A 27,341-nucleotide genomic window follows, 5' to 3' on the forward strand; every position below is an offset into this window, starting at 1 on the left:
AGCTTGTCCATTCAAGAATGTCTTTGTGGGACTTTTCAGGCAAAAATTATATTCATGGAATGGGAACCTTACAGTTAGGAATGAATGAAGAAAAGCAAGTTTCTGTAGGGCTATTGGAGTAAGAGGGAATAGATCCAAAGATGCAAAGACATGCCATCAGACACTGCCAATGTAGCTCTTTTTGTTGTGTTTTTATTTCCCTGAGCCATGAGATACAACCACCATTACTTCACTCTCTGACACCTTTACACAGCCCTTCCTGTTTATATTCAGAACACTGAACACTGTGACAAGTTGATTTGCACACAGTTGTTGTTGGGAGGAACAACTACCTCATTTATCTCTTTAAATACTAACAGATTTATTATAGCATAAGCTTTTGTGAGTCAGACATGCATCCTTGCTTTTTGGCAGTAGGGAAGAATAGGCTGAAAGGCACCCTGCAGCTGATTTATGCATAAAGGGGCACCACCACATGTACATTTTAAATACTGAATGCATGAACAGTTCTGATTTACATTATCTTAAAAGGGAGAGACAGACCTGAGTCAGCATTCCTTCTCTTAGTTCAGTAACCCAGACAGAGTAGTCATCAGTGGTTGAGACCATCCAAATAAGCATTTTAATATGCTTCAGGCTTCCAAGATATTTTGATAAGGATTCAAGAGAAAAGAAAGAAAAGGTTGTATTTTTAAAAAATGAACATTTATTGTATTCTTGCAGCTCATGGCGTGGTATTTCTTCTTAATGAACCAAAATATGTGTTTATCTTAGACCTTGTTATTTCTTCTTCCTAGCAACTAGAAAACCTCTTTTGGCAGAGGAATGGCCATCAGATCATCAGTTGTCACAGTGATGGGAGTTACACTCAGTGGCCAGTTTCAAGTGATGATAGGCGGCCTGAGCCCCTGGAAAGCAAAGTGCCTTATGGTCAGTATGCAGATAGTTGGTTCTCCGTATTGTATGTGAATGGATACATATTTGGAGTGAGGCTGTGAAATCTGCAGAACCACAAAGGAAATTCTACCCGCTTGCAATAAGCAGAAGCCCACTATCAGACCAAATGCCTTGCCAGAGATGCAGAAAAACAAGGAAATTATCAAACATCAATATATTGCATTGGCATATTTGTGTACCAGATATAAGAAAATGTATGCTGTGTTGACCTCATTTAAAATTTTGATACACCCAATAGTGCCCTGAAAGGATGCAGCAAATTGGAAGCATTTGATGAATAATAACTGGTTTCCAATCTTCAGAGCTGTAATCGGCTGTTGTTTGGGTGGAGCAACCACCAGTCCTGACCATTGATCATGCTGGCTACAGCTTATGGGAGCTGGAATCCAACAACAACTTTCAGGGCCAAGGTTCCCCTGATATAAGCAGGCTGTTTCTGATTCCACTGTTGCCATAGTTAATGTCGTGTTCTTTTCTGCAAAATGTAATGCGTTCAAGCTCTCATAGATTAGAGGAAATTGAAGGTGTTTTTGCTATTGTTGCCTCACATTTATTGATAAAAACAATGCCATGTGAATTCTCTACTGACACAAGCCTACCCTTGAAATGTATCTTTTCAAATTTGTTCATCTAGGTCCTTTTCCTTGCAAGGCTATCTCCAAGATTTACTGGCAAACAACAAAGAACGGGTAGGTACTTTGGCAGATAATACAATGCTGCCCATTCTCCAGAGCTTCCAAACTAAACTTTTGGTAACAAGTGCTGCTGCTTGCTAAAAAATCTGCCGCCAGCTGTCATGCTGCCTGGATTCCCTGGCATCAAAATAACTTGAACTTTGCAGCAACCCATCGAACTGCTCAACAAAATTATGAGGAGCTTAGATGTTGCTGTGTCTTTTTTGATCCATTCAGAACTGCAGTGATTTAAAATGCCATCTTTTAGCACAATCTCCCTCCCAAGGTGGCTTGCAAGCAAATTGTGTTAGGCCAGTGGACCTTTGCATCAAAATGAAATTACACTTAAAAAGCAGTAAGCACAGCCAACAAAATACTCATTAAAGATATGACAGCACATCACAAATGAAAGGATCCTAAAAACAAGAGATTTCTCCAGGTGTCAAAAAGGATAATGGAGATGTTGCCAAGTGACCATGCAGAATAGAAGAGTCCATGGTTTGGATGCCACCATAAAAAGCCCCTTCTGATTTCTTTTCTTTTTTTTAATTTATGGTTTTAAATGCACATAAAAAAAAGATAAACATAGATGGATAAACATTATATAGATGTAGAAAATATATACGTGTATACATTTCTTGTATATATGAGTAACTTATAAAAAAGAAAGAAATGAAACCTTAGAAAAGAAAAGAAGAAATCCTTAAACAAACATATATATACATTCCTTCCAGATCTTCTGCATAGCAAGATATATTCCCTTCTGTTCCAGGCATTTTCTCAATAAATGCCCATTTGCACTTTTGAGCCTAGTATTGTTTTTAAAACACATTACATAAAAGTTCAGTGTTTTCTTTTGATAGATATGCACTTAAATTTCTCCAGTCTGTCTTTTGCCTTGTTGACCTATTCTGTGACGTTACATATGTTAGTAAGTCCATATTTCTGATGTCTAGTAGTCTCAGTATCCAGTTCTCCAGAGACGGAGTTTCTTGGGTCTTCCATGCCCCTTCTGATTTCTTTGGCTTTGAAAGTTGGGAATGGCACATGGGCAGGATGTCCTACAGATCAGGACCCCAGTCCAATTAATGCTTGAAAACAATAAAAGTGGTGTTTCGTATTTATACTAGTATCTAATGGACAATTATTCAGTGTTCTGAATTTCTGGTCTTGCTTTTGGCAATGGGATGCTTTAAGACCTGCAGTTATTCTTAAAGCTTTAAGCGGGAGCAAGTATTGGGTAGAACAGTTATATTTACCTAGGTATGGAAATCTGTATTGCTATATTTAAAGCCCTTCTGGCTACAATGGCAAGGACTGGTGATAGGTTACTCTTTTTTTTTTTCTTTTTTTTTAAGGAACATTTTGTCCTCTTCCATTGAACTCAGGACAAGGAACTACCATAGGAAATAATTATGTAAAATTCAGCACTAATATACATAGAGGGCCTTTTTAGGGAACAAGTAAACTATAATCCTACAGATCATTAGTTTCACATAGAAAACTCTATTCTGGCCTCACTGCCTGTAGAAAACCAAGGACATTTTCAGGGACAGAAGTTGATCTTTATGCTCCCAAACAGGGCAGCCCCCCATAAGTAGCGGAAGAAATTTGCATCCTGTAGCCTCTTAGTGGCCAGTCCACAGAGTTTAGTATCATACCCTTAAATTTTTTCTTAATTGTTTTGTTTTAGGCTTCCATATATTATATTTCAAGGAGGGATGCCACGGGCAAGTTACGGCGACAGACATAGCATTTCAGTTGTTCATGGCAATCGACAGACGGCCTTTGACTTCACATCACGAGTGATAGATTTCTTTGTCATTGCCAATGCAGATCCATTTGCAGGTATGTAGAAGAGTCTCAGGGACTGGAAATGACTGCATCGGGTTTAAGGGAATACATTGGGAATGTTACTCATACTTTAAAATGCCAGATATTAACATTATTAATGCCTAGTTTCAGGTAGCAATTGAAAAATACTACCTTGTATGCTGGTAATTTTTTGCATACTAATGGAGAAGGATTATTTGCATTCACAGGATCCAATCCAATCCAAACTAATAATATAAAAGTGTTTCCATATAAATATAGAGAAGCTAAATGACAATTATAACCTAAGCTCTAATTTAAACTTTCAATTCAAATCAGACTTGGTTTCATAGAGCTTAGAGTCTCTTCATAACTTGCATCAGCAGTGCTGTCCCTAATTACTGTCTGGAACATTTAGTTTTGTAAACAAAACCGCTCCTGATGAGAAGAGCACCATCTCTGTTCTCCTTGCACAGTGAGTGTTAGCACTTATATGCTGATAAAAGGTACTGAAAAGGTGAAAAGAGCCAGTACATTCATCCTGTGGATGTCAGTTTGCAAGATGGTTCAAATATGCGCAAACATTGAATGCTTTTTGTTTTCTGTTTGGACAAGGCAGCTCTGTACAAAACTCCAAGCTTTCCTTTGTCTCTTTCTTGCCCAAGTCTCTTGTCTCAGCGGCTGCCAGACAGAAGAAACAGTAAACTCTGTGTTACCTTCTTGTGCCCAGAGGGAGATGCTAGCACAGCTGTCTATCAACAATTGAGATCTCTTTGGCTCATTTTTCCTTGTGGCCATTTGGAAGCCTGCTGAAAATGGCAGGGCACACAGAGTTTACTTCTGAATGTGTAAGATCCTAGGCATTTATCTGAGCCTATCAGCTGATAGGACTGGCCATGTGCATAACAATCAAACAGGAACTGAAGAAAGGAAGCTATAGCTCTTGTGTGCACAGTCCAGGAAGTTGTTCAGCAGTCATCTGAGGTTTCTGTGGCAGGCTGGGTTCCCTGTAACCAACTGCGTAAGCCTAATGGGAATCGGCCTCAGCTCACCTCGCCTGCTTCTTGGTTTGTTCGGCAGAGTGTGAGAGTGGGTCACTCATTGCTTCCCAAATCCACTTACATTAATAAGTAATGCTTATGTAATTGTCCTTTGGGTGTTGGGAAGCTGCTGTTCTACTTCTTTAGATGTCCAGGCTCTTATCACTTGGGGTTGCAGGATAAGAATACCTTGTATAATTGGGGGGCAAGTACAAAAATGCCTTGTGTTATTCTGCTTATCAACAGTGTACGTGAATATACATTTCCGGCTTTCCCTTTCTTCCTCTTCCATAATTAGGACATCTGTCTTTATCTCTTGCTTCTTTAAAGTAGCTTAAAAGGAGGGAAAAGGACACTTTATATGTGACTTTGAATGCGATTTCCTGCTTCTTAGCAGGGGGTTGGACTGGATGGTCCATGAGGTCTCTTCCAACTCTACTATTCTATGATTCTATGAGTGCTGTTCTTAAACAACATGAGATGATTGTGTGGTATTCTCTTCTGAGCTAACTAGAGCCTTCAGGATCTTTGTTTACAGGCCACAGTATGGCAGTAATTAATTTAGAAAAGTGAAAGGCCACCTTAGTTATAAAAAGGTTGCGCTGCTTTCAGTGCAATCTTGATATCATTAAGGCCTATATATTTAAGATCTAGTCTATTAATCGTATGAGTTGCAAGGATAAATAACATTTGTCATATTTCCCCTATGCCTACCGTGGTAGATATGTGCATAAATCTTGAAAAGGGCGTTTTGTTTCTTTTATAAAAGAAAAATACTTGTATAAGCATGATGTTCCATCTGCAGTTTTGAAAATCAGAATATGACAGATGATACAAGCTTCACACCCCAGTTCTTTTTATATATTTTATAAAGTAACATATTATATTATAAAACTATAAATATAGATACGGTTGAACATAAAGCAGATTTTAGAGGTGGTTTTCAAAAGAAGAATGTTTTTGGAGATAACAGGCTAGAAACAATACACAATAATTCAGCGCAGGCATTAGTTTGCTGGGCTAACGTTTGTAATTATTTTTAACCATGACTGGCATTAAAACTCTGGAGTTTGTTTCCAAAAGGTACCAAATCCAAAAATGAGCTATAGCACATATAGCAATGAGCACATTGTTGACACGGAGTAGAATGTTATGTACAGATCAAAAGTATCAAGTCACTTTGGTACAGGGCTTGGAAAATTGCATTTTATAGCAAAACAATTCATACTCTCAACCTGATTGTTCTCAATTCCTGAAAAATTTGTTCAGGTGGATTTGGTACCTTTTGGAAACAAGCTCCACAAATACATCTAAAATTTGTTGTTGATGTAGTAATAATAATAGATTTTTAAGCTGGTTGAATTTTATTTTAATTTTCTCAATAATTTTAACAATATTTATTTTGCCAAATAACAATTTTTGCTGAATTCAGATGCAGCAGTACATACATTAGATAACATGCTGCAGCATCACACATGCATTGTTCTTTCCAGAAACAAGGGGAAGCAAGGGTGAGGCTGTGGAGAAGCAGCTTCCAAGTTGTAATGAAATTCTTGTTCTTAAACAGATCAACTATTCTCAGAACCAGCAACACAACTACATTTTAAGCAGCTTAGTTTACTGGATTGGCCTGTGTTCCTAGAAATGGTCTAAAGTAGAACTAACTGGGTCGGTGCCAAGTAGGCACAGTGCAGTCCATCACTGGGAGGGCTTTTACGGACTGCAGGTGAAAGACCCCTTCCATCAATAATTAGATTTGCAAGTCTCTCCAGGCCACTTGGCACCACATTTTTACTATGCAGATAATCTTGATAAGACATGCACATAGTCCTCCATTAAGCATGATAGCACGGACTTGGATAAGAGCACAAAAAAAATGTATTGTCATGTTTCAGAAAGACTTTGTTGTTAGTTTCTTTATAGAGATTACATGCTGTATTTCAACAAGTTCCTAGAGCAGTTTACAAACAGTTAAAATTTCAATTGAAAGAAAACAACCAGATGATAATAGCACCCTGTAATGAACTTGGGCAACGCAGCTATAGATGTCTGGGTTCAAATCCAAAGCTAACATGATGAGAGACAGCCAGACACTTGTCCAGTGGTGTGGCTATTCAGTGGGAAGGTCTGAAAATGTCTCCCATTTTTTTCAGGTGGAGAAATTATTTAAGGACAGTGTCTTGTGGACAGAAGGGACTTCCTGGGATTGGTGGAAGGGTCAACATGGGGTCCACTTGCCTTGCTTGTCTTTAAAAAGTGTGCTTGCAAGCAAGACAAAGAGTGTCAAACTCCCACTTCTCCTAGTGAATACCAGAAAATCCATATTGCCAACAACAGTCTTTAACCTTGAGGTTACCAGGACATAGATCACTGAAAAAGGTAGCATGGTATAGTGGTTTGAGTACTGGACAATGACTCCAGGAAACCAGGATTTGAATCCATGCTCATCACTGGAAACCTGCTGGCTGACCTTGAGCAAGTAATACTCACAGCCTCAGAGGGAGGCACACCTCCACTGAATAAATTGTGCCACAACACTCCTGACATATGGGGTCATCAAATGTCATATTCAACTTGAAGGCACACATCAACAACGTCAAAGACCACTGGAGTTGCTAGATAGCATGCCCTTTCTATGTTCATATTTATTCATTAAAAATTTTCATAATGTAAGCCACTCTGAGTACCCTTCTGGGTGAGATAGAGCAGGATAGAAATATAGAAAATAAATAAATAAAGTCTTTCTGCCAGATTTTTTTAAAATTAAAAATATAAAAATATATCTTATGCAGTTTTTAAAAAATAAAAATAAAAACCCTACATAGTAGTCTTGGCTGGAGAAGATGAGTTACCACATGGGGGCCACAGTTGGGAAAGACTACTTTAACAGAAGACCCTATTAGCCGTTTCTCCTGGCTTAGCCAAATACAGTGCTCATGGCACATGACATTCCCTAATTCATAGCTGGATCCTGATCTGCTTGAATCAATAGTCTAGGTCAGTGGTTCCCAACGTTTGGTCCTCCAGGCGTTCTGGACTTCAGCTCTCACAATTCCTAACAACTGGTGAGGTGGCTGGGATTTCTGGGAGTTGGTCCAAAACAACTGGAGGACCAAAGGTTGGGAACCACTGGTCTAGGTTAATGCAAAGGGATCTTGTAGCACCTTTGAGATGGAGAGAGCAAAGCATAAGCTTTTGTAGACTAAATCTACCTAATCAAATGCATGAAGTACATAGGAATAGAATTTATAGACAGACATTGGATCTGAATAGCCATGGAAATGCAAAACTTGAGGGTGTGGTGATGAGGTGAGAATCTTGAGTTTTAACAATGGTTGTTAGGGGACAAAGGCAGGAAGAGAGATGTTGCCCAAGGCCAAGATGAATGGATAACCCTATGAGTGGTGGATGGAGTTATTGAAATGTAGTGTGATGCTGGCTGGGATCCAGAAAGATTTGATAAACTAAGATTATTACCCTCATGAAGCTAGGGTGTTAACTAGTGTTATATGTGTAGTGTGCCAGGGAACCATCGTCTCTGTTCAACCCGCTCCCAGTGGATTGGAGCCTAGACTGACTTTGCCACTTGTGATGTTTTCATTTATGAATACATTATCCCCATTGCCTAGAGTCCTCTTCCAAGAAATAATGGTTCCGTATTTACATGTGTTTTCTTGTAGAGTTTGATGAGCCATCTGCAATGGTGGTGTTGGCGGAAGAAGAGCTGGTAGTCATAGACCTGATGTCTCCAGGCTGGCCGTCAATCCAACCTCCTTATCTTGCATCCCTCCACTGCTCAGCCATCACATGTTCTCATCATGTCTCCAACATCCCTCTGAAGTTGTGGGAAAGAATAATCAGTGCAGGGAATAAACAGAACCAGTTCTCTAATATGGTATGGCATGCATATGTTGATGGAGAGAAATAGATTTGAAACAAATTCATCACATGACAAAACCCCTCACTAAAATTTGAACTCTTCCACAAACCAGATCAGAGGTAGAAGATGCAGTAGACCCCCATAACTGTTGGATCAATCTCTGTGGTTTCATTATCTATGTCATCCAGTGTAACTCTATGGCAGTTGTTCTCAACCTGTGGGTCCCCAGGGGTTTTGGCCTACAACTCCCAGAAATCCCAGCCAGTTTAACAGCTGTTAGGGTTTCTTGAAGTTGAAGGCCGAAACATCTGGGGACCCACAGGTTGAGAACCACTGCTCTGTGGCATTCTTGGGCCAGAAGCCCCTTAATTTCAAAAGGGTTTGCTATTTTCCATTGTTTTGCATATTCACTCAAAGTCTGGCAACATATTCCCTGTGGATACGGGGCTCGTACTTTATTCTTGCTTTTAAAGAACAGTATGAGTTCAAAAGAGTGTTTTTCCAGCATCAACATCTTCCATTATCCTACGAATGTAAAAGTAATGAATCCTTCAATGCTGAATCTGCTTGACCTTGTAGATAGATAATGATGCATAGGTGCAGAAAAGTTGCATTTTATGCTGGGATGCAGAAAGTCCTGCAAGACCTTTGTGAATTACATTTCTCATTGTAAAGGAGTGCTCTTTGTCTAGTGCTCAGGTAACATAAAAAGAAACTACTTGAACTTGTGCAGTATTTTTTTTCCTGAATGCCTGAAGAGATGAAATTCTGGGAGAGGCTTATAGTGTGAGGACAGGGGATTGGTTGGATTTCTCCTGAATTATTTCCAATCCCCTCCCTCTGCTCCTTTAATCTCCAAACACTATCCCTGTAAATCTGCACACCTGTTATTTTCCAATACTCTGTAAATCTGCATCTTGTAAAACAATTATGAGAATCCCCCACCCATGGGTTGCAGGCAGACCTTAGGCTTGCCTGAGTGCCCCCATTGCCCACGTTTGCCATTTATGGGGCAAAGAACATCCTACCCCAGCTGTAAATGGATGCACCTGGTGACCTCAGCTTTAGATATCTTGAAATCTGACCAGTTCACAGTAAATCTGGGGATAGGATAGTTTCAAAATGCTCCAACAGTTGGGGCTTTCAAATATTCTGATCTTTCTGCAGCAGCTGCTGCTTACAGCAAAAATGTAGGTTAATGGATTCTCTCTGACCTTATAATAAACCTCTGCAAAAAGAAATTGGCTTGTAAAACCTTAAGAAGTGATGTCTAATCTTAATCCAAACAAAGCCTAATCTGTATAAATTTGGTCTCTAATACTTTCTTGTTCCCCAACCCACTCCCCCAGACCTCTTCATTGCATATGTACTTATAACTTTACATATGGTGAGTATGTACTTACTTTAAAAAAATCCTTCTGTTTTTCTAGCCATGGCCAATTGATGGAGGTACTAGCAAGGCTCCAGATCCTCCGCAGCGGGATCTGCTGCTTACAGGGTAGGTCCTTTCCTTATATTTATTGCTGTGGAGGGTTTGGTTTCGCAGCCTCCTACTAGAATGCTTCCAGATACTACCTACTGAGCAAAGTGAGCAAGAGGGTGCTATTTTGTTAGCCCTGCTTGTAAGTTTCCTATATGTCATTGACCATTGTGTGAACAATGTGCTGGGCTAGACGCCTTAGGTATGGATCTCACAGGGCTCTGTTGCCTCTGCACAGTTAGTTTGAATGAGTGGTCAGTACAGGAATAGAGTCATTGCTTGTGGAACAGTAATTCAAACACTGACACATTGGAGAATAGAACAGCTTGAAGCTTTATTGATCAATGAATCTTCTGAAAGTGCAGTTTTAATGTGTGTGTGTGTGTGTGTGTATATATATATATGTTTGTGTGCCATTGTGCTTAATTTAAAGACGTAGCCATGTTTGTCTAGACTACACAAATGGATCTTGTAGCATCTCTGATACTAATGGAAAAAATTGTAACATGAACTGTCTCAGGATTTAGACTAAGAATACAAAAACTTATGCTGTAATTTCTTTCTCTCAATCTCAAAAGTTCTACAAGATCCATGTGCATGTTGTCCTTGTTTATTTTTAAAATACACTAAAAGCTAATTAGGCTGTAGTGCTGTGGCAGCATCACTTTTGTCTTGTGGAAGGTTTTGCTTTGTGGTCATTAAAAGCCCATATCACTACTTTTTTGTTTGAGTATGTTTTGGTTTTATATATATATATATATATATGTTCTTAACAGGCCTATAGAGGGTTCCTGCTCAGATTCCTGGCAAGATTCTGCCAGATAAAAAGGCAGGTGCCCTCCTAGTCATACTAAAAAGGTAATTAATATACAGCAGCTGAGATATGTATAAATGTTCTTGGAAACCAGGTGTACTGGTAGTGTGCGAGTCAGTCAAGTATTAAGGGTCTTTCACTAGCCTTCAGAAAGCACAGCTTAATAGATGAAATGTTAGTTGGTGTTTTAACCAGCAGTGCAGTGCGGGGAAAAACTCATGATACTGATCTCGCCAAACAAAAGTTGTGTGGCATTTCAGAAGCAACTTCACTAATGCGTTGCTCATTTTCTCCACTTGGTTACCATCCTTCACTTGAAGGCAGTTCACAGTTTTAAAATAATGACTGCTATCTAAGAGCTACAGAACAAAAATGAGTATGTATGAATGGTAGAAAATAAGAAGGGAAGAGGAAATTAAACACATTCAGGTATTAAATGTTTAATCAGTTGGACACAGAGCACATGGGCGGTCACCACAGAAGACTGTTCTTAGAATACAGAGAGCAAAATGGCATTTGGTTCCTGGTGAACTGGACCTTGTTTTCTTATGTCTTCCTTCCCATAGGCTGCTGATTGTGATATGATTTCCCCACATGGACATACTGATAATGCATTGCACACACATTTTTATTCAAATGATGTTTGTTCTGATTATTGCCATCTCAGATATTCTTTGCAGTGTGTGTCCCTACACACAAACACTCACACACTCACATGTTCTTCACCTTTCCCCCCCCTAGGCATGAGGATGGCACTGTCCGATTCTGGAATGCCTCCGGTGTTTGTCTGAACCTGCTGTATAAGCTGAGCACTGTGAAGGTGTTCCTAACAGATGCGGATCCCAATGACAATATGAACCAGTTGGGAGAAGATGAATGGCCGCCGTTGCGCAAGGTGAGGTGCCCAGAGCTCAGCTTAAACCTTCTGAATCCAAGATGTAGGTTGTAGGATTTTCTGGCAAAAACGTTGCAAGTGTTGCTTTGTGTTTATGTGGTCTCCATTTCTTGTCTCCCTGCCTCGCTAGGTTGGTTCCTTTGACCCATACAGCGATGATCCCAGACTTGGGATCCAGAAGATCTTCCTGTGCAAATACAGTGGCTACTTGGCTGTAGCAGGAACAGCAGGGCAGGTAATGAAATTCATGAAAGGGATCCAGGTGGGCTGTTGCAAATACTCTGTCCAGGAGCAGACTCAATCATCCCCCCCTCCCCCATCCCCCAAGTTGTGCTCTTAAATGGCCGTGCGTGCACAGAAGCTTGGGTCTGATAATGCTGCATACTCTGAGCTGGAATATCTTTCCGTAATCCTCACAGTTGGAGGGGTTGTGGGAGGTGGAAGCACTCTAAATGCTCAGATGACTGCTGTGTGCTCTTTGTGCTGGTCTCTAGCTTAAAATCATGGGCAGAGTCAGTGTTCTTGAAAGGCCATGTTCAGTCCCTACTTAGCATACTGATGTAGCTGCAGCTGCTCTCTTGTTCAAGCTGTCTTTCAGTATCTGTGCTCTCTACCATCCTATACTGTTGGGGTTTTTTAGTGGGGGGCGAGGGGTGGGTGGGGCGGATGAAATTTTGAAAGAAATTGTATAAAATGTCCTTCAGACATTGTTAGCTGTCGGTATGAGGGAATACTGAGAAATCTCTTGGTTAGTTTCAGGAATTTAGCAGCTTTCTTCCCACATTGCTTTATTCATAATGCAAGAGAAACAATAAGAATCCTTGCTGTTGCCATACTGACTCAATATGGGTTAGCTTTTTTATGGAAGGCTTTTTGACTGTCATATATAGTACTACAGTAAATCCTGTCTGGATATAGATATGCTGTTCCTTTGTTGATCATGGAGGATCAGTGCATAAACATAGCTGAACATAATATGCTTCACAGATGTTGTGTAGCATCAGGCAGAGGAAACCAGTAGTAATGACAGGAACATGTTTGTTTTCTATTGTGAGGCATGGAATTTGGATTAGTTCAGGTTCTTGTAGAGCTTTGTCCTTTAGATCTTAACTCCTCTTTGAATATGGATCTGTGTATTTTATATGCCTTTGCATGTAAACTTTGCATGTAAACTAGTTTTCAATATCTGTTTTTGCTCAAAGATTACTCTTTGGAGGAGAGACCCACCAGACTTGTGAGGGCCATACTGTTGCGTTCTAAAAATTCCTATATACATCCAGAATTCATCAGCAATAGCCTAAATGTCTTCTCACTGGTAGGCCAAACTAGCTGTGTTTCCTTGCTTTCTATAGAAGGGTTCATAGTAGGTGTCTGCAGGTGACCATTTACCAGTGTCAGATTCACAGGCAGCTGCTTGGTAGGCTGGCCATTCGTAACGTCATGCCAGGTAATGTTAGGAATCTGGCCAAATATTCTTATCAGATTTGAAATAAGTGATAACTTCTTGTTTCTGCATTGATTAACTCCCTTTCAAATTGTTCCCATAACATGAACTTTACGAAGACCCCTGCCAGTGCTATTTAATCTTGATGTGATTTTTATTGATTTTACTTTTCATTTCCTAGGATGGGTTTTTAAAAGTTCAAAGTTTAAAACAAATGAGGGACTTCATTAATATGCGAACTTCTTTTTCCACACTTTCATTTCCTGGCACAGTGGAGGTGGTAGTGATGTTGGTTTTGCAAACGCTGGGTGATTTCGCAGTGGAGTCCTGGATGAACTTTTGACACTCCCCTCCCTCTCCCAGGTACTTGTATTGGAACTAAATGATGAGGAAGCCGATCAGGTGATTGATCGTACAGAAGCAGACCTTCTCCAGGACCAGGAAGGCTATAAGTGGAAAGGTCATGAGCGACTGAAGACTAGAGATGGACCTGTTCGATTTGAACCTGGCTTCCAGCCCTTTGTCTTGGTCCAGTGTCAACCCCCAGCTGTAGTCACATCACTGGCCCTTCACTCAGAGTGGAAACTTGTTGCCTTTGGTACAAGCCATGGCTTTGGACTCTTTGATCATCAGCAGAAGCAGCTAGTCTTTGTCAAGTAAGTTACTGCCTATAGGTTTTTTAAAAGATCCACAATTCTCACAAAACACACAAAATTGTGCACATAGGTTCAAGATCTTTTCATGTATAGAAAAGTCCTACGAGACTGGTCTGGCACAAGGTTAAGAGCTCACATAATGAGCTACTAGTTTTTTTACAGGGCCGGCTCTAAGTAATTTTCAAGTGTAAGCAAACAGTATCCCCCCCCCCCCCCCGGCTGAACTGGGATGGCTGTCCCTGCCTGGGCCAGCGGTGCATCCCCCGCGCATCCCGGCTCAGAGCACTCAGCCACAAAGGGAAGGGGGCAGAGTCGCCTGAATGACGGACAGCCAGGGGCTGCTAGTCATTCAGGCAGCTCCTCCCCCTTCCCTTCCAGGCTGAGGCTGAGCACTCTGAGCCGAGCACCGAGGGCCAGTCCTTGATGCTGAACCAGGATGTGGGCACCCGCACAACTCTCCCTGGGCACTCCAGGCCCCAACGCCTCAATGACATCCCTAGCGGATTTTGCGCCACCTGCAGTTGCTTACCCAGCTTATAGCTTCAGCTGCCCCTGCCTTTGAATGAAACAAGATAGCACTTGGATAAATCAGTATCCTGCCCCAGTCCTATAACTGCAATAGTGGGAAGCTGGTCCTTAGTGTGTATTTGAGCTGGCCACTGAAATGATTTGATTTTTTACGCCACAATTGGAGCCATAGAAAGTAAAGACCTCAAATGCAATAAAAAATAATTTGTATTGAAATCAGATCACTGATCTTACCTGTGGCCAAAAAAACTCAAAAGCTATGTAGATCCAGCCTCAGATGCATACCTGCAAGAGTGTTTTTGGGCAAAGGTCAGCCAAACTGATTGACCTTGGAAAACCATGCTGAGCCCTGAGTGTATCTTCTTACTTTTTAGCCACATCCACTTTTGAAGTGGTTCTTAGCAGAGAGAGGTATAGTTTTCCCCATGAAAGGAGCAGGATATAGAAGGCATCTTTCTGTGAAAATACTTCTATTGGACTCAAGAAAGAGAAGATCCACTCTGTTCACAGATATACATCAAGTATATAATTAATTTGGGATGAAGGAACAGAAAAGGTTAACATAAAAAGAAGAAAATAATACCTTCAACTAATATTTTTACCTACAGAGAAATACGATAATTGGTTTAATGTCTAATAACATTTTCAGAATCTGCCCAAGTATAACATAACAGCATGCTTTAAAATCAAATCCTGTGTGGTAGTTTTAGAAATAATTCTGACTTTCAGAAAGCTATCATCACTAAAACAGTGGATTTTAGAACTCAGGCATTTGAGAACAACTTACTTTGCTTTGATACTCAATTCTATGCTACAAAAGGGAGCAACTCTTCTTTTAGGCTTTGGTTTGCCATTTCTGTTTACCCAGAAACAGACGAGAATTGATCCTGTTTATTTTATTCTAGGTGCACCCTACATCCCAGTGACCAGCTGGCCTTGGAAGGCCCCCTTTCTAGGGTAAAATCCTTGAAGAAATCCCTCCGTCAGTCCTTCCGACGGATGCGGAGGAGCCGGGTATCAACCAGAAAGCTGCGAACAGCAGAGGTAAGGTTATCTGCTGCTCAGCTTTACTGAATGTGAACTCACTCCTAGATGCCTTGCCTTTTTATTTATTTAATACACCTATAGCCTATTTTCTTCCATCTCAGAGGAACTCAAGGTGGTATAGGTAAGTAGTAGGCTTGCTCAAATAATTCGTTTTCCCCGTTAACCGTTATTAATTCGTTATTTTCGTTTGTTTTGAAGCAATTTTGAAGCATTGGTTGTCCACACGTCTGGATATCGCGGTTTCGAATCGCGAGAGGCCGTTTTTCGTTATGTCGTCGTTTTTTTCGTTAGGAAAAAAAAGCTTTTGCAAATCTCCCAAACTCCCACCATTCAGGCCCTTTCCTTTTGCCCCTCAGCAAAAGGGGCGTCACGGGCTCAGCCAATGGGAGGGGGCGAGGGGGAAGGAGGCCGAGGAGGAGGAGGAAGACGGAGGGGGGAAATGGCCGCCGCCGCCCCCTCGCCTCAGCTCAGGCCTGATACTCAGAGGTTTTGACGTCTGTGCGAAGCTAGGCAAGTGGGGTTTATATATCTGTGGAAGGTCCAGGGTGGGAGAAAGAACTCTTGTCTGTGGGAGGCAAGTGTGAATGTTGCAATTGGTCACCTTGATTAGCATTGAATAGCCTTGCAGCTTCAAAGCCTGGCTGCTTCCTACCTGGGGGAATCCTTTGTTGGGAGGTATTAGCTGGCCCTGATTGTTTCCTGTCTGGAATTCCCATTTTCTGGGTGTTGTTCTTTTACTGTCCTGATTTTAGCTTTTCTGTAGCTAAAAATGCATATAAAATTGATTCTATAGGGAGGATAAATGATTGGATTTCAACTCCTACAGCTTAGCTTTCTCTGCCAATAATGGTACCATATCAAACTAAACCTCCCAAGATTCTGTAGCAGTGAGCCATCTTGGATATTGTAAGGGATTTTTTATTATTATTATTATTATTATTATTATTATTATTATTATTATTATTATTAGACCTTGCTCCCAGGAAGGTGCCTTCACTGTGGCTCCCAACTTATCTATCTATCTACCTTTCCACATATTCTCCACATTGTGTGTATGTGTATGTATATTATATATACATGAGCCCCGATGGCGAAGTGTGTTAAAGCACTGAGCTGCTGAACTTGCAGACCGAAAGGTCCCAGGTTCAAATCCCGGGAGCAGAGTGAGTGCCCGCTGTTAGCTCCAGCTTCTGCCAACCTAGCAGCTTGAAAACATGCCAATGTGAGTAGATCAATAGGTACCGCTGTGGCGGGAAGGTAATGGCACTCCATGTAGTCATGCCAGCCACATGACCTTGGAGGTGTCTATGGACAACACTGGCTCTTGGGCTTAGAAATGGAGATGAGCACCAACCCCCAGAGTCAGACATGACTGAACTTAACGTCAAGAGATACCTTTACCTTTACCTATACACACACACACACACACACACACACACACACACACACACATATATGCAGGGACTATATATATATACACAGTATATATCACACACACACCAATTTAACAAAGTTTCAGCCACAAAAACAAAGTTTCTGAAGTAGAACAATGACTTTCACAGTAAAGACAACCCAATTTAACAGGAAATAAGACTTTCAAACCAGGAACAGATTTCTGCAATTATTAAAAAATGGTTTATTATAAAAGCTATGAAAATTCGCCAAAAATCAGAGGATAAGGGAAACGTTCCAAATTTTGGTGAGCTATCAGTGTTAAATGTGTTCTACCACTGTACCAAGTTGGAAGAAGATCACTCAAAAAATGAGGTTGGGAGAGTCCTGTAAAATCTCCCCTCGTGCTGTTTTTTTTGGCCACTGCGCATGCGCGTCCGCCATTAACGAATTAATTTTGAAAATAACGAATTTTCGTTAATTTCGAATTTTTTGGGGGGCCAAATTCGGAAATACCATCAGAAACGAAAAGCTGCCCCCCTCTAGTTTTGAAACGAGTTTAGAATCAAATTTTTCGTGGATCGATCAAGCCTAGTAAGTAGAGAGCCCAGATAGGCTCCCATTCAAGATCAAAACCTTTTTTCTTTGCCAAGTGGTAGTTAAAAAAAATAATGTAGCTTAATTATCAGAATGGGCCCCTGGTGGCACAGTGTGTTAAAGTGCTGAGCTGCTGAACTTGAAGACCAAAAGGTCCCAGGTTCAAATCCTGGGAGCAGAATGAGCGCCCGATGTTAGCCCCAGCTCCTGCCAACCTAGCAGTTCGAAAACATGCAAATGTGAGTAGATCAATAGGTTCCGCTCCGGTGGGAAGGTAACGGCGCTCCATGCAGTCACCTTGGAGATGTCTATGGACAAAGCCGGCTCTTCGGCCTAGAAATGGAGATGAGCACCAACCCCCAGAGTCGGTCATGACTAGACTTAACGTCAGGGGAAACCTTTACCTTACCTTAATTATCAGAATGCCATTATTTGTCTGCTTGTGAGATAGAATGGATGTACTCAGTGCCTCCTGGATTTTGTTTACTGGAAAAAGGTACAAGAGGGGATCTCCAAACACGACCATGATGCGTTGCAGGAGATAGAACTGGCTCCCGTTCAGCGGAAGATTGAAGCACGGTCAGCCGAGGACTCCTTCACTGGCTTTGTGCGCACATTATACTTTGCTGACACCTTCTTGAGAGACAGTAAGTAAAGCAGGCTTATTTTTTCTTTTGTTTTTCCACATGTTCTTGTGCTGGGAGTGGAAAGAATTGATCAACTATTTGTTTCTATTACCTCCTGCACAGATCCCTGGCCTTTCTGACTCATTCCAAACAACTTGGGTTGATCACTCTCAACTACTATTTCTTAACCTGAAAGGAACTCGTTCCAGATATCTAAAACAAATTTACATACATATCCTATACACATATATACATACATGCACAAACCAAATTTTAAAGCAATATATACCTAGAGGGACAGAGAATGTGTCTAGCCTCTTTTAGATGATATCTAGAGAAGGAGACTCCATTGCCTTTCGAGGCAGTTGATTCCATTGCCAAACTGCTCTTACTGTTAAGACAGTCCTTCTAATGTTCGACCAAAAACTGCCCCCCTATAACTTCAAAACATTAGATCTGGTTCTACTCTCTAGAACAGGGGTCTCCAAACTTTTTAAACAGGGGGGCAGTTCACGGTCCCTCAGACCGTTGGAGGGCCAGACTATAGTTTTTTTTAAAAAACTATGAACAAATTCCTATGCAGTGCACACTGCACATATCTTACTTTGAAGTAAAAAACAAAACAAAACAAGAATAAATACAGCCTCAATGTTAATCATAATCGTAATAAAAATAATAAAGATGGTTAGAAGAGACCATTTAGGCCATTTAGTCAAACCTCCTCCTTCTGCCTTTGTACACCAAAAGCACTAGCAAAGCACCCCTTAATAATTAATTATTAATTAAATAATAATTAAAATACCATTATAAATAAGCAAAACTTTGGAAGGCATGCACCAGGCAAGGGAGGAGACGGGAAAGGTGCGCGCCTTTCCCTCCTGCATGCACCTTCCTCGGCGATAGAGGAGGGAGCTGCCGCCACAGGAGCCAAATAAATGGCTTTGATGGGCCGCATGTGGCCTCCGGGACTTAGTTTGGGGACCCCTGATCTAGAACAATAGAGAACAGGCATGCCCACAGTCACTGCTTTTGATGTATTTAAAGAGTGCAGTCATATCACTATTCAGTCATCACCAAGCTAAACATGCCCAGTTCCTCCAATATTTACTCATATGTTTTGTTCACCTATTTTGTTCTTATCCTCATTGCCCTTCTCCAAAACTCCTCCAACTTGTCTAAATCCTTCTTAAAATAAGATACCCAGAAATGAATACATTAGTCCAGATGTGGAGTACTACATAGAATATAGTAGGACTGCAGCTTCCCTCAATTTAGAAACTATCATATTTCACTGTATAATGTCACACTTCCCACAGTTTTTTGCTTAAAAGGTGTGTGACTATTACACAGTGGTGACCATTACGTGATGAAATTGTTTTGCAGTTATGAGATTCCTCTTAGCTGTCAACTGAGGAAAGCCCTGTAGCTGCAAAGAGTGCAGCTATGGGAAGCCCTGTAGTTCCAAGGACCAGGTGTGCAGAAAGGTGGGTGTGACTATTATGCGAGGAATGTCAAAAATCCCAATGCCGACACCCCAAAAATAGAAGTGCGACTGATACCGTGGTGACTATTGTGCAATGAAATACGGCATGCTTCTTTAAATGCAGGCTAAAATAGCATTTGTTTTCTTTCTTGCAAAAGTGGGAAAACTTAATATCGTAACCTACCCACTTACCCACCCCCCCAAGCACACATAGTTACAGATGCCTATCAATAGTACGAGCCCATTCCTCCCTTTACCTCCTTGCTATTAGGATGCCTCTGCCAGATTATAAGATCCTTCCCAGTCGATGGACCTTCTCACCTCACTCTTATTCCTCCCAGTTCCCTCTTCTCAATCTCCTTTCCTTCCAACAACAGAGGTCATTGAGCTGAAAACTGGTTTAAAATCTGGCTGGCTCTAAATTTGTTTTAGAGGTATTTCTCACAGTGAGGATCAGAGCTGTTACCATCATAAGTTTCCTGTAGGCTTCCCATAGGTATCTGGTAGACTACTGGAGTGAACTAGAAGCTGGATTACCAAAGTTTTCCCCCTGGTTATGTGAGTCTATACTTACATATAAAGTAATATCAAGGTGCAGTATTCTCCCTCCCCCCTCCCCACATATTTTTCATATTGACTGTTTCCATATTCTCACTCTTTCCACCATCATGAAGACTCTTAAGAGCATGGGTCTTCTTTATTACTTTGCCTGTAATAGATATGCCGATTTCAGGAACAACTGATATTAATCTGATAATGTATATTGGTCTAATCATGGCCATGATGACTTAATATTCATGAATAGTTGAAACCATGTTAATCCAACATGGACATCTTGCTTTGTATCACTGGCTGTATAAGAGGATTCTGCTCACGGGTGTTTATCTTTCTCCCAGGTTCCCGGCACACTCCGTCCTTATGGGCAGGTACAAATGGGGGTACGGTATATGCCTTCTGTCTGCGTGTTCCCCCAGCTGAGAGAAGAATGGATGAGCCAGTCAGAGCAGAACAGGGTCAGTGAACAGTACAAATCAATAGTTATTGTTATGTTGTTGAAGGCTTTCATGGCAGGAATTACAGGGTTGGCCATGTTCCAGAAGTATTCTCTCCTGATGTTTTGCCCACATCTATGGCAGGCATCCTCAGAGGATGGGTAAGTGGGTGAGTCCTTTGAATTCATTTTAACCCTTCTACTTTCTGGAATGGCCCTTCAGTTATCTGACCAGTCACAATTAAACTAGATTGTCTCACTGGTCACAAAAATCTGGAAAATTCACCTGCATAAAGTAGATGTGGAGAAATAATGAGGATCATATTGGCTGGGGAAAATGTGGCCCTCCAGATGCTGCTCAGTTTGCTCAAAGTCAGCAAAAGGCAACAATTGTGTTCTACCCAGAAATGCACTAGAGAAAAAGGTTGTGCCTTGAAAATCACCAAATTGAGTTGGTATCTCTCTGGAACCAGTCTCTAACTTTGTTTCTGAGAGATTCATGCCTGACTCTTCCTCTCTTCACAGCCAAAGAGATCCAGCTTATGCACAGAGCTCCTGTGGTCGGCATTGTTGTTCTGGATGGCCAGAGCACACCGCTTCCAGAACCTCTGGAAGTAGCGCATGATCTTTCCAAGAGCCCCAACATGCAAGGTAGCCATCAGCTTCTCGTGGTGTCTGAGGAGCAACTTAAGGTAACCATACTGAATATGTATGTACATGTGCATGTGCACACACCTTCTCTTTGGAATACAGAACTCCTGTGGCGATCACTTTTCTTCTCGATGTTTCCTCCCTGAACTTGCTCACATTTTGGATTGTAACTCTCCAAATTGCATGCTGACAAGGATTTTGCAAGTTGTAGACTGAAGAAATAACTGTCTCAAACTCAAAAGCAGCTAGGAATGTTCTTCGTGCACTCAGACTTTCTGCCATATTCTCTCTATTCCTTACATCCAAAGGTAGTACACTTATATGTTTACCTAGCTTTATGTTTGTCCATACATACAATCAAACTGTGGAAGGGTTGTCTAACAAGCTTCCCTAGAAAGAGACAGAATCAGGTTCAGAAGGAAACATCAAAATTCTGACTACAAACCAGCTCTTTGATTTTGTGTATGGCAGTGTAGGTTTTAGCAGTAGTGGAAATCTGAGATAGCTTATCCTGTACATGAGCAAAAAATTTATTTCTTGCAACTTGTAATTTGTTTTGCATACCACAGTCAAACACAGTAAAGCAGTGATTCTCAACCTTCCTAAGGCTGCAACTACTTAATACAGTTCCTCGTGTTGTGGTGACCCCCAACCATAAAATTATTTTTGTTGCTAATTCATAATTGTAATTTTGCTGCTATTATGAATTGAAATACAAATATCTGATATGCAGGATATATTTTCATTCACTGGACCAAATTTGGCACAACTACTCAATACGCCCAAATTTGTATATTGGTGGGGTTGGTGGGGGGATTGATTTTGTCATTTTGGAGTTGTAGTTGCTGGGATTTATAGTTCACCTACAATCAAAGAGCATTTTGAACTCCACCTACGATGGAATTGAATCAAACTTGGCACACAGAACTCCCATGACAAACAAAAAATACTAGAAGGGTTTGGTGGACATTGACCTTAAGTTTTGGAGTTGTAGTTCATGTACATCCAGCCTTCTCTGCCAAAGGGGTTCTAAGACCACCAGAAATATGTGTTTTCTGATGGTCTTTGGTGACCCTTCTGACACGCCCCCCATAACCCCCCAGGGGTGCTGACCCCCAGGTTGAGAAATGCTGCAGTAAAGGTTCAATGTACAGTACAGTCTTACTTATCTAACATAAACGGGCCGGCAGAACATTGGATAACCGAATATGTTGGATAATAAGGAGGGATTAAGAAAAAGCCTATTAAACATCAAATTACATTATGATTTTACATATTAAGCACCAAAACATCATGTTTTACAACAAATTTGACAGAAAAAACAGTTCAATACACAGCAATGTTATGTAGTAATTACTGTATTTACGAATTTAGCACCAAAGCATCACAATGTATTGAAAAGATTGTCTACAAAAACACTGACTACTAAAAGGCAGACTGCGTTGGATAATCCAGAATGTTGGATAAGCGAATGTTAGATAAGTGAGACTCTACTGTATTGTCAAAGGCTTTCATGGCTGTGTTCTAGCAGCTTTTTCTCATGACTTTTTGCCTTTATCTGTTGCTGGCATCCTCTGAAGGTGTCAGCCACAGATGTAGGCAAAACATCAGGAGAAAATGCTGATAGAACACAGCCATGCAGTCTGGAAACCACACAACACCACAGTAGAAGTTGAGTATTTGCTCACTGCTTTAGGAAATCCAGATTTGTTAATGTTTCCAAAGAGAGGGAGAGCTGTAACATTTAGTTGGTAATCAGACTAAACATGCTCTCTATCAGTACAGCTTGATCAGAATTGGGAGACTTCTGTATAAAGGAAGAGTAACATGTGGCTTGTTTGCACTGGCAGGTTTTCACATTGCCTAAGGTCAGCTCCAAACTGAAGCTCAAACTGACAGCCCTGGAAGGTTGCCGAGTGCGGAAGGTGTCAGTTGCCAACTTTGCCAGTTGTAAGACTGAATACAGTGAAAATGCTCTGACTGTTCTAACAAACCTGGGAGACATCCAGATTATCTCCCTGCCTTCCCTCAAAATCCAAGTGCGCTACCCCTGCATCCGCAAAGAAGATGTGAGCGGCATTGCTTCCTGTGTATTTACGAGATATGGACAAGGTAACAAGATGGCCACCCTGAACTTGTCCAGCCCAATTACATTACATTTTTGAAACTTTTTAAATCTCTTGCCTAACAATTTGTAGTTTATATATGAGTGGATGAGAGGAATTTACTCTATGCCCAATATTTAGAAAGTGGATCAAAATAAAATAGTCAGCCCTACATATTTGCTGGGGATAGGGGCACAGGATCCTCATTAAAGTGAAAAACTGCAAATCAAGAAATTGTGTTTTGAGAATAACTGTCAAAGACAGAACGCCACCAAATAGAGTACAACACAGTTTATTGAGGTTACAGAACTAAAAATTGCCCGTAGGAAACAAAGGACTAGGCAAACACTTGTCTTCAGTGTGAAAAGTAACAGAAACAGCTTCGTTTGAATTAAAACAGTTCAAAAGAATAAACCGGATTAAACAGGAGTTTAATCCGGGTTAAATCAAAAGTGCTTACTTCAGCCTGGCAATTTAAACAAACAAAAGTTGGTAAACAGAGGTCAAAATGAACACAAAAAACTGGCAGCAGATTCCTCTCTGCTACTCAAAAGCTACAGATGAGTAACTCAGGCTGTTTACTCCTCCGTGCAACGAGCGAAATCCAGGTCCAGGCACATCAATCAGGGTAACGGCGGTCAGCAGGGTCCCAATCCGGTCCAAGGTCGAAAGCCAAGCGCAGACGTCTAAAGTTCCACAAGTTCCACCGATAGCCACAGAAGGGATAGTCCAAGGTCGTAGTCAGTCCAGCGTCAATCCAGAGTAGGCAATTAATGTCCGTCAAAAAGACAACGGAGGTCCAAGCTATCAAGATTAAACACAAGTTGCACAGAAAAACCCCACACAGTTCCTCCCGCCGTCTATGCCCAGTGTCCTTGGTAACTTACGTATCCAGCAACGAATCACACCCGTCTTCAGGAAGTTCCCCAACAAGAGCCCAAGCGTTCGTCCAGATTACCTTGCCCAACGCAATTAGCCATTGATCCTAAACCCCATTTTATCCCAGTTCATAACTCCTCATCGCTGTCAGCTGCTATCCTAATTCCAGGTGCCTCATCATCATCATCCTCATCAGAGCTAAAACACCTTTGACTACGCCCCACAGCATCCCCAGCTGTGGATCCCGCTCCATCCCTCCAGCCTGTCCATGGGTCTGATCCTGCAACCCGCCAATTGTCTCCCATGCTATCATTGCCGGTGACACCCAAATCCTCCCTCACACGAGTCCACTCCATGTCATCCTCCTCTGAGCTCCATTCCCTCGGTAAAACCCTCAAATGAGTCTTCATCTGTTGGTTCTGCAAATAAGTCCCGGAGCCGTTTCCTTTCACGCTCCTCAAAAGAGTCTGACTCTCGAGGAGTCTTACGACCCCGTCTCCTAGTACCGGAGCCAGAAGGCTCAACCATAACAATAACTTCCTAGGAATTTCTAGATTTTCCATCGTGATGTTATATTCAGTTTTTGCTGGGAGCTGATTATAGAATCACACTGGAAGACTTGGAGATTTCTAGAGGAGTGTTTTCACTAGCTGTCTCTAGGTTCTTCAACATGATTTGAGGAAGTTGACCACACTGGAGTCCCTAGAGATTTCCAGAGAGAACATTTTAAATCAATTCCATGAATAAATAAAGCTTCAAAAGTCAAAATCCCAAATGTGGAGAGAGAACTGTACAATACTGAGGAAAGTTTTATCAACGTTTGCAATAAATCTAGCCATTCCTTGAATTGTTCCTCATGATGTAGATCTTAGACCTCAAGACTACTCCTCCTCCTTTAATATTGACACATCTTAATTAAAGACTACTTTTTTGAAATGAACATAAAAGTTTTGAAAGGAGCATAAGGAAACATTACATCATGATTGGATTTGTGTTTAGGCCATCCAACAAATTTTAGGTATTATGTAGAGATCTTAATTTAAAAAACAATTTCATAGCATTGGAGGCTTACTTTGAATTTAGGCCCACTTTTATCAAATGGCACATTTTTCAAAATAACTGTTGTATGGGTTTGAAGCCTTGGACCTACCTGGGTGGGTAGAAGACTGTGTAAATGCCTTTAAATAAGTCTAGCTCTTCCATATCTGTATGTGCCTGTACTTGCACAACTTGCATTTTCTTCTATTCTCTTTGCAGGGTTCTACCTCATCTCCCCTTCAGAGTTTGAGAGATTTTCCCTTTCCCCAAAGTGGCTGGTTGAACCACGATGTCTAATAAGTGTACCTGAAAGCACAGGCAACAGCCATGTTCACAGCCCATCTGCTGTGGAAAATGCTTCAAGGAAATCCAAGTATGAATGCGTGCAGAGTTTTTATTGACCTTGCTAGTTAGCCATTTTTTCTTATGCTGGGAAGGAATACCATTACAAAAGAGCAACATGCCAATTTGTATTGCTCTTATCTCTTGTAGAATTTGACTCAGCCACAGGGTTCTCCTGCCACTCTGTATGACCACCCAGTCTAGCAATGCCTACTCTCCCAACAACACAACACCAGTGTGTTGGCAGTTTTTGCGCATCTTCCCTCTTCCATTCATTATCCTTATCAAAAAGAAGAAGCAAAACCTCAGAAACATTTGGTTTCATGGAGCCCTTGGTGGTGCAATGGGTTAAACCCTTGTGCTGGCAGGACTGCTGACCTGAAGGTTGGGTTGCTGACTTGAAGGTTACAAGTTCGGGAGATTATCTGCCTTGAACTGGATTGTAAAGTAGCATAGACACATATAATCCAGTTCAAAGCAGATAACTTGGATTATTTGATTTGATAATCTTGATTATATGGCAGTGTAGAAGGAGCCTATGACTTCAATAACATTCAATGTGTTGCGAGTCCAGGAATTGACTAGTTGTGTCTAAACTGGCTAGTTCAAATGAAAGCCATTTATGATTGTTTGTTTTACTGGCTCTTTTTTTCTTCTTTTCCCTCTTCTCTGCTATAGCAAAGAGTCAGGGTGGAGTTCTGGTGATCCACATGGAGAAGGTGACTAAAAATAAATGTACTAATATCATCTTGCTCACATATTGCTTTGACTAATAGTGTAAATTAGAATACAGATTAGATTACTCTTGTTAAAGTCATTTTTATTGGGCATTTGCAAGCAACTTTGTTTCATTTGCATCTATTATCAAGTGTTATTTTTTTCTTAATACAATAAAAGATTAGATTACTCTTAACAGTACAGTTTATGAAGACAGTTCAATTTAGGAATTCAGTCAGAATGTAGCCAGAAGGCTGCTGACTCCCATCGATAAGAAGAAATATATCTTGCCAGAATTTAGAGCTTCATATTTGTTTGCTTTTTCTGGGCACAGTTAGAAGTATTGTCCGGCTGTTTTTAACAGTCTGAGATGGTAAATGCTAATGTTAGATTCTAAAATTGGTTATTCCTAGAAAAGACTGAGTTAGCATCATTTAGAGCAGAGTTCCTTAAACTGTACTCCTCCAGATGTTTTGGACTTCAGCTCCTACGATTCCTAACAGCTGGAAAGCTGTCTGGGATTTCTTGGAGCTGAAGTCCAAAACTTCTGGACAACACTGAATTAGAGGAACAAGGTGTCATTAATTCATAGAACTTTTAACATGTTCTAGAACGGAGTGTGACAATCCAAAGAGTTCTGATTTTTATACTGGACTAAGATGAAATGTTGCTAGATTTCTAGGATCCTGCTTTGGACAGGAGAGGAATTGACTGCTTCAATCTATCTGACAATTTTTCTTTTAGAGAAGCCGCCTGGCAGGCTGATGGAACATGCTCTGCTCAATGATGAGAGTAAGATGGACTTCCTTTGCATAATGGGGTGATGAGATTGGCATTTGGAGGCAGGGAAGGCATGAATCTGCGTGAACTTTTTGTTTGTACAGTTGTCCCTTCACTTTTGTGCATGTGATCATTCACAGATTTAATTAAAATGTATTATCTATGAATCTTTAGACTTCACAGTGTGATTCTATGGTCAGGTTCCTCTAGTCATGCTGGACAATCTAGAGATTTCCAGAGAGAACACCTTTCTAGCAATCTCTATGTCCTCCAGTGTGGGTCTAGTCACCTTCCAACTAGAAAAAATCCTAGAGAAGTGTTCCCTCAGTTTTTTTTTAAAAAAATAGCAATTTCATTATTCATGGTTTTTCACTTTCATGGGAGTCCTGTGCCCCGAATTCCCAACAAATGCGAAGGGCTTGCTGTATAGATCTAACTTTATGGTTTTTCATGACACCCATCTAACTTTGGGATTATATTTTTGTGGGTATTAGTCAATTGGACAAGAAAGGA

The 27,341-nt window shown here is 40.9% G+C and overlaps 1 protein-coding gene across 3 annotated transcripts in view; it reads left to right on the plus strand.

Moving 5' to 3' along the window:
* Positions 1-27,341, plus strand: part of llgl2 (LLGL scribble cell polarity complex component 2) — a 77,439-nt gene that overhangs the window by 43,250 nt on the left and 6,848 nt on the right. For all 3 annotated transcript variants that reach the window (XM_003217208.4, XM_016991344.2, XM_016991345.2), the window contains exons 8-23: positions 798-930; positions 1,592-1,646; positions 3,325-3,479; positions 8,164-8,378; positions 9,794-9,861; positions 11,399-11,552; positions 11,683-11,787; positions 13,360-13,652; positions 15,086-15,224; positions 17,713-17,863; positions 20,222-20,338; positions 20,842-21,008; positions 22,818-23,079; positions 25,209-25,362; positions 26,010-26,050; positions 26,793-26,840. In XM_003217208.4, coding sequence (XP_003217256.1) covers positions 798-930; positions 1,592-1,646; positions 3,325-3,479; positions 8,164-8,378; positions 9,794-9,861; positions 11,399-11,552; positions 11,683-11,787; positions 13,360-13,652; positions 15,086-15,224; positions 17,713-17,863; positions 20,222-20,338; positions 20,842-21,008; positions 22,818-23,079; positions 25,209-25,362; positions 26,010-26,050; positions 26,793-26,840 — 2,257 coding nt within the window. The remainder of the gene's footprint in view (positions 1-797; positions 931-1,591; positions 1,647-3,324; positions 3,480-8,163; positions 8,379-9,793; positions 9,862-11,398; positions 11,553-11,682; positions 11,788-13,359; positions 13,653-15,085; positions 15,225-17,712; positions 17,864-20,221; positions 20,339-20,841; positions 21,009-22,817; positions 23,080-25,208; positions 25,363-26,009; positions 26,051-26,792; positions 26,841-27,341) is intronic.

The sequence above is a fragment of the Anolis carolinensis genome, chromosome 2, assembly GCF_035594765.1.
Source record: "Anolis carolinensis isolate JA03-04 chromosome 2, rAnoCar3.1.pri, whole genome shotgun sequence".
Taxonomy (NCBI): Eukaryota; Metazoa; Chordata; class Lepidosauria; order Squamata; family Dactyloidae; genus Anolis; species Anolis carolinensis.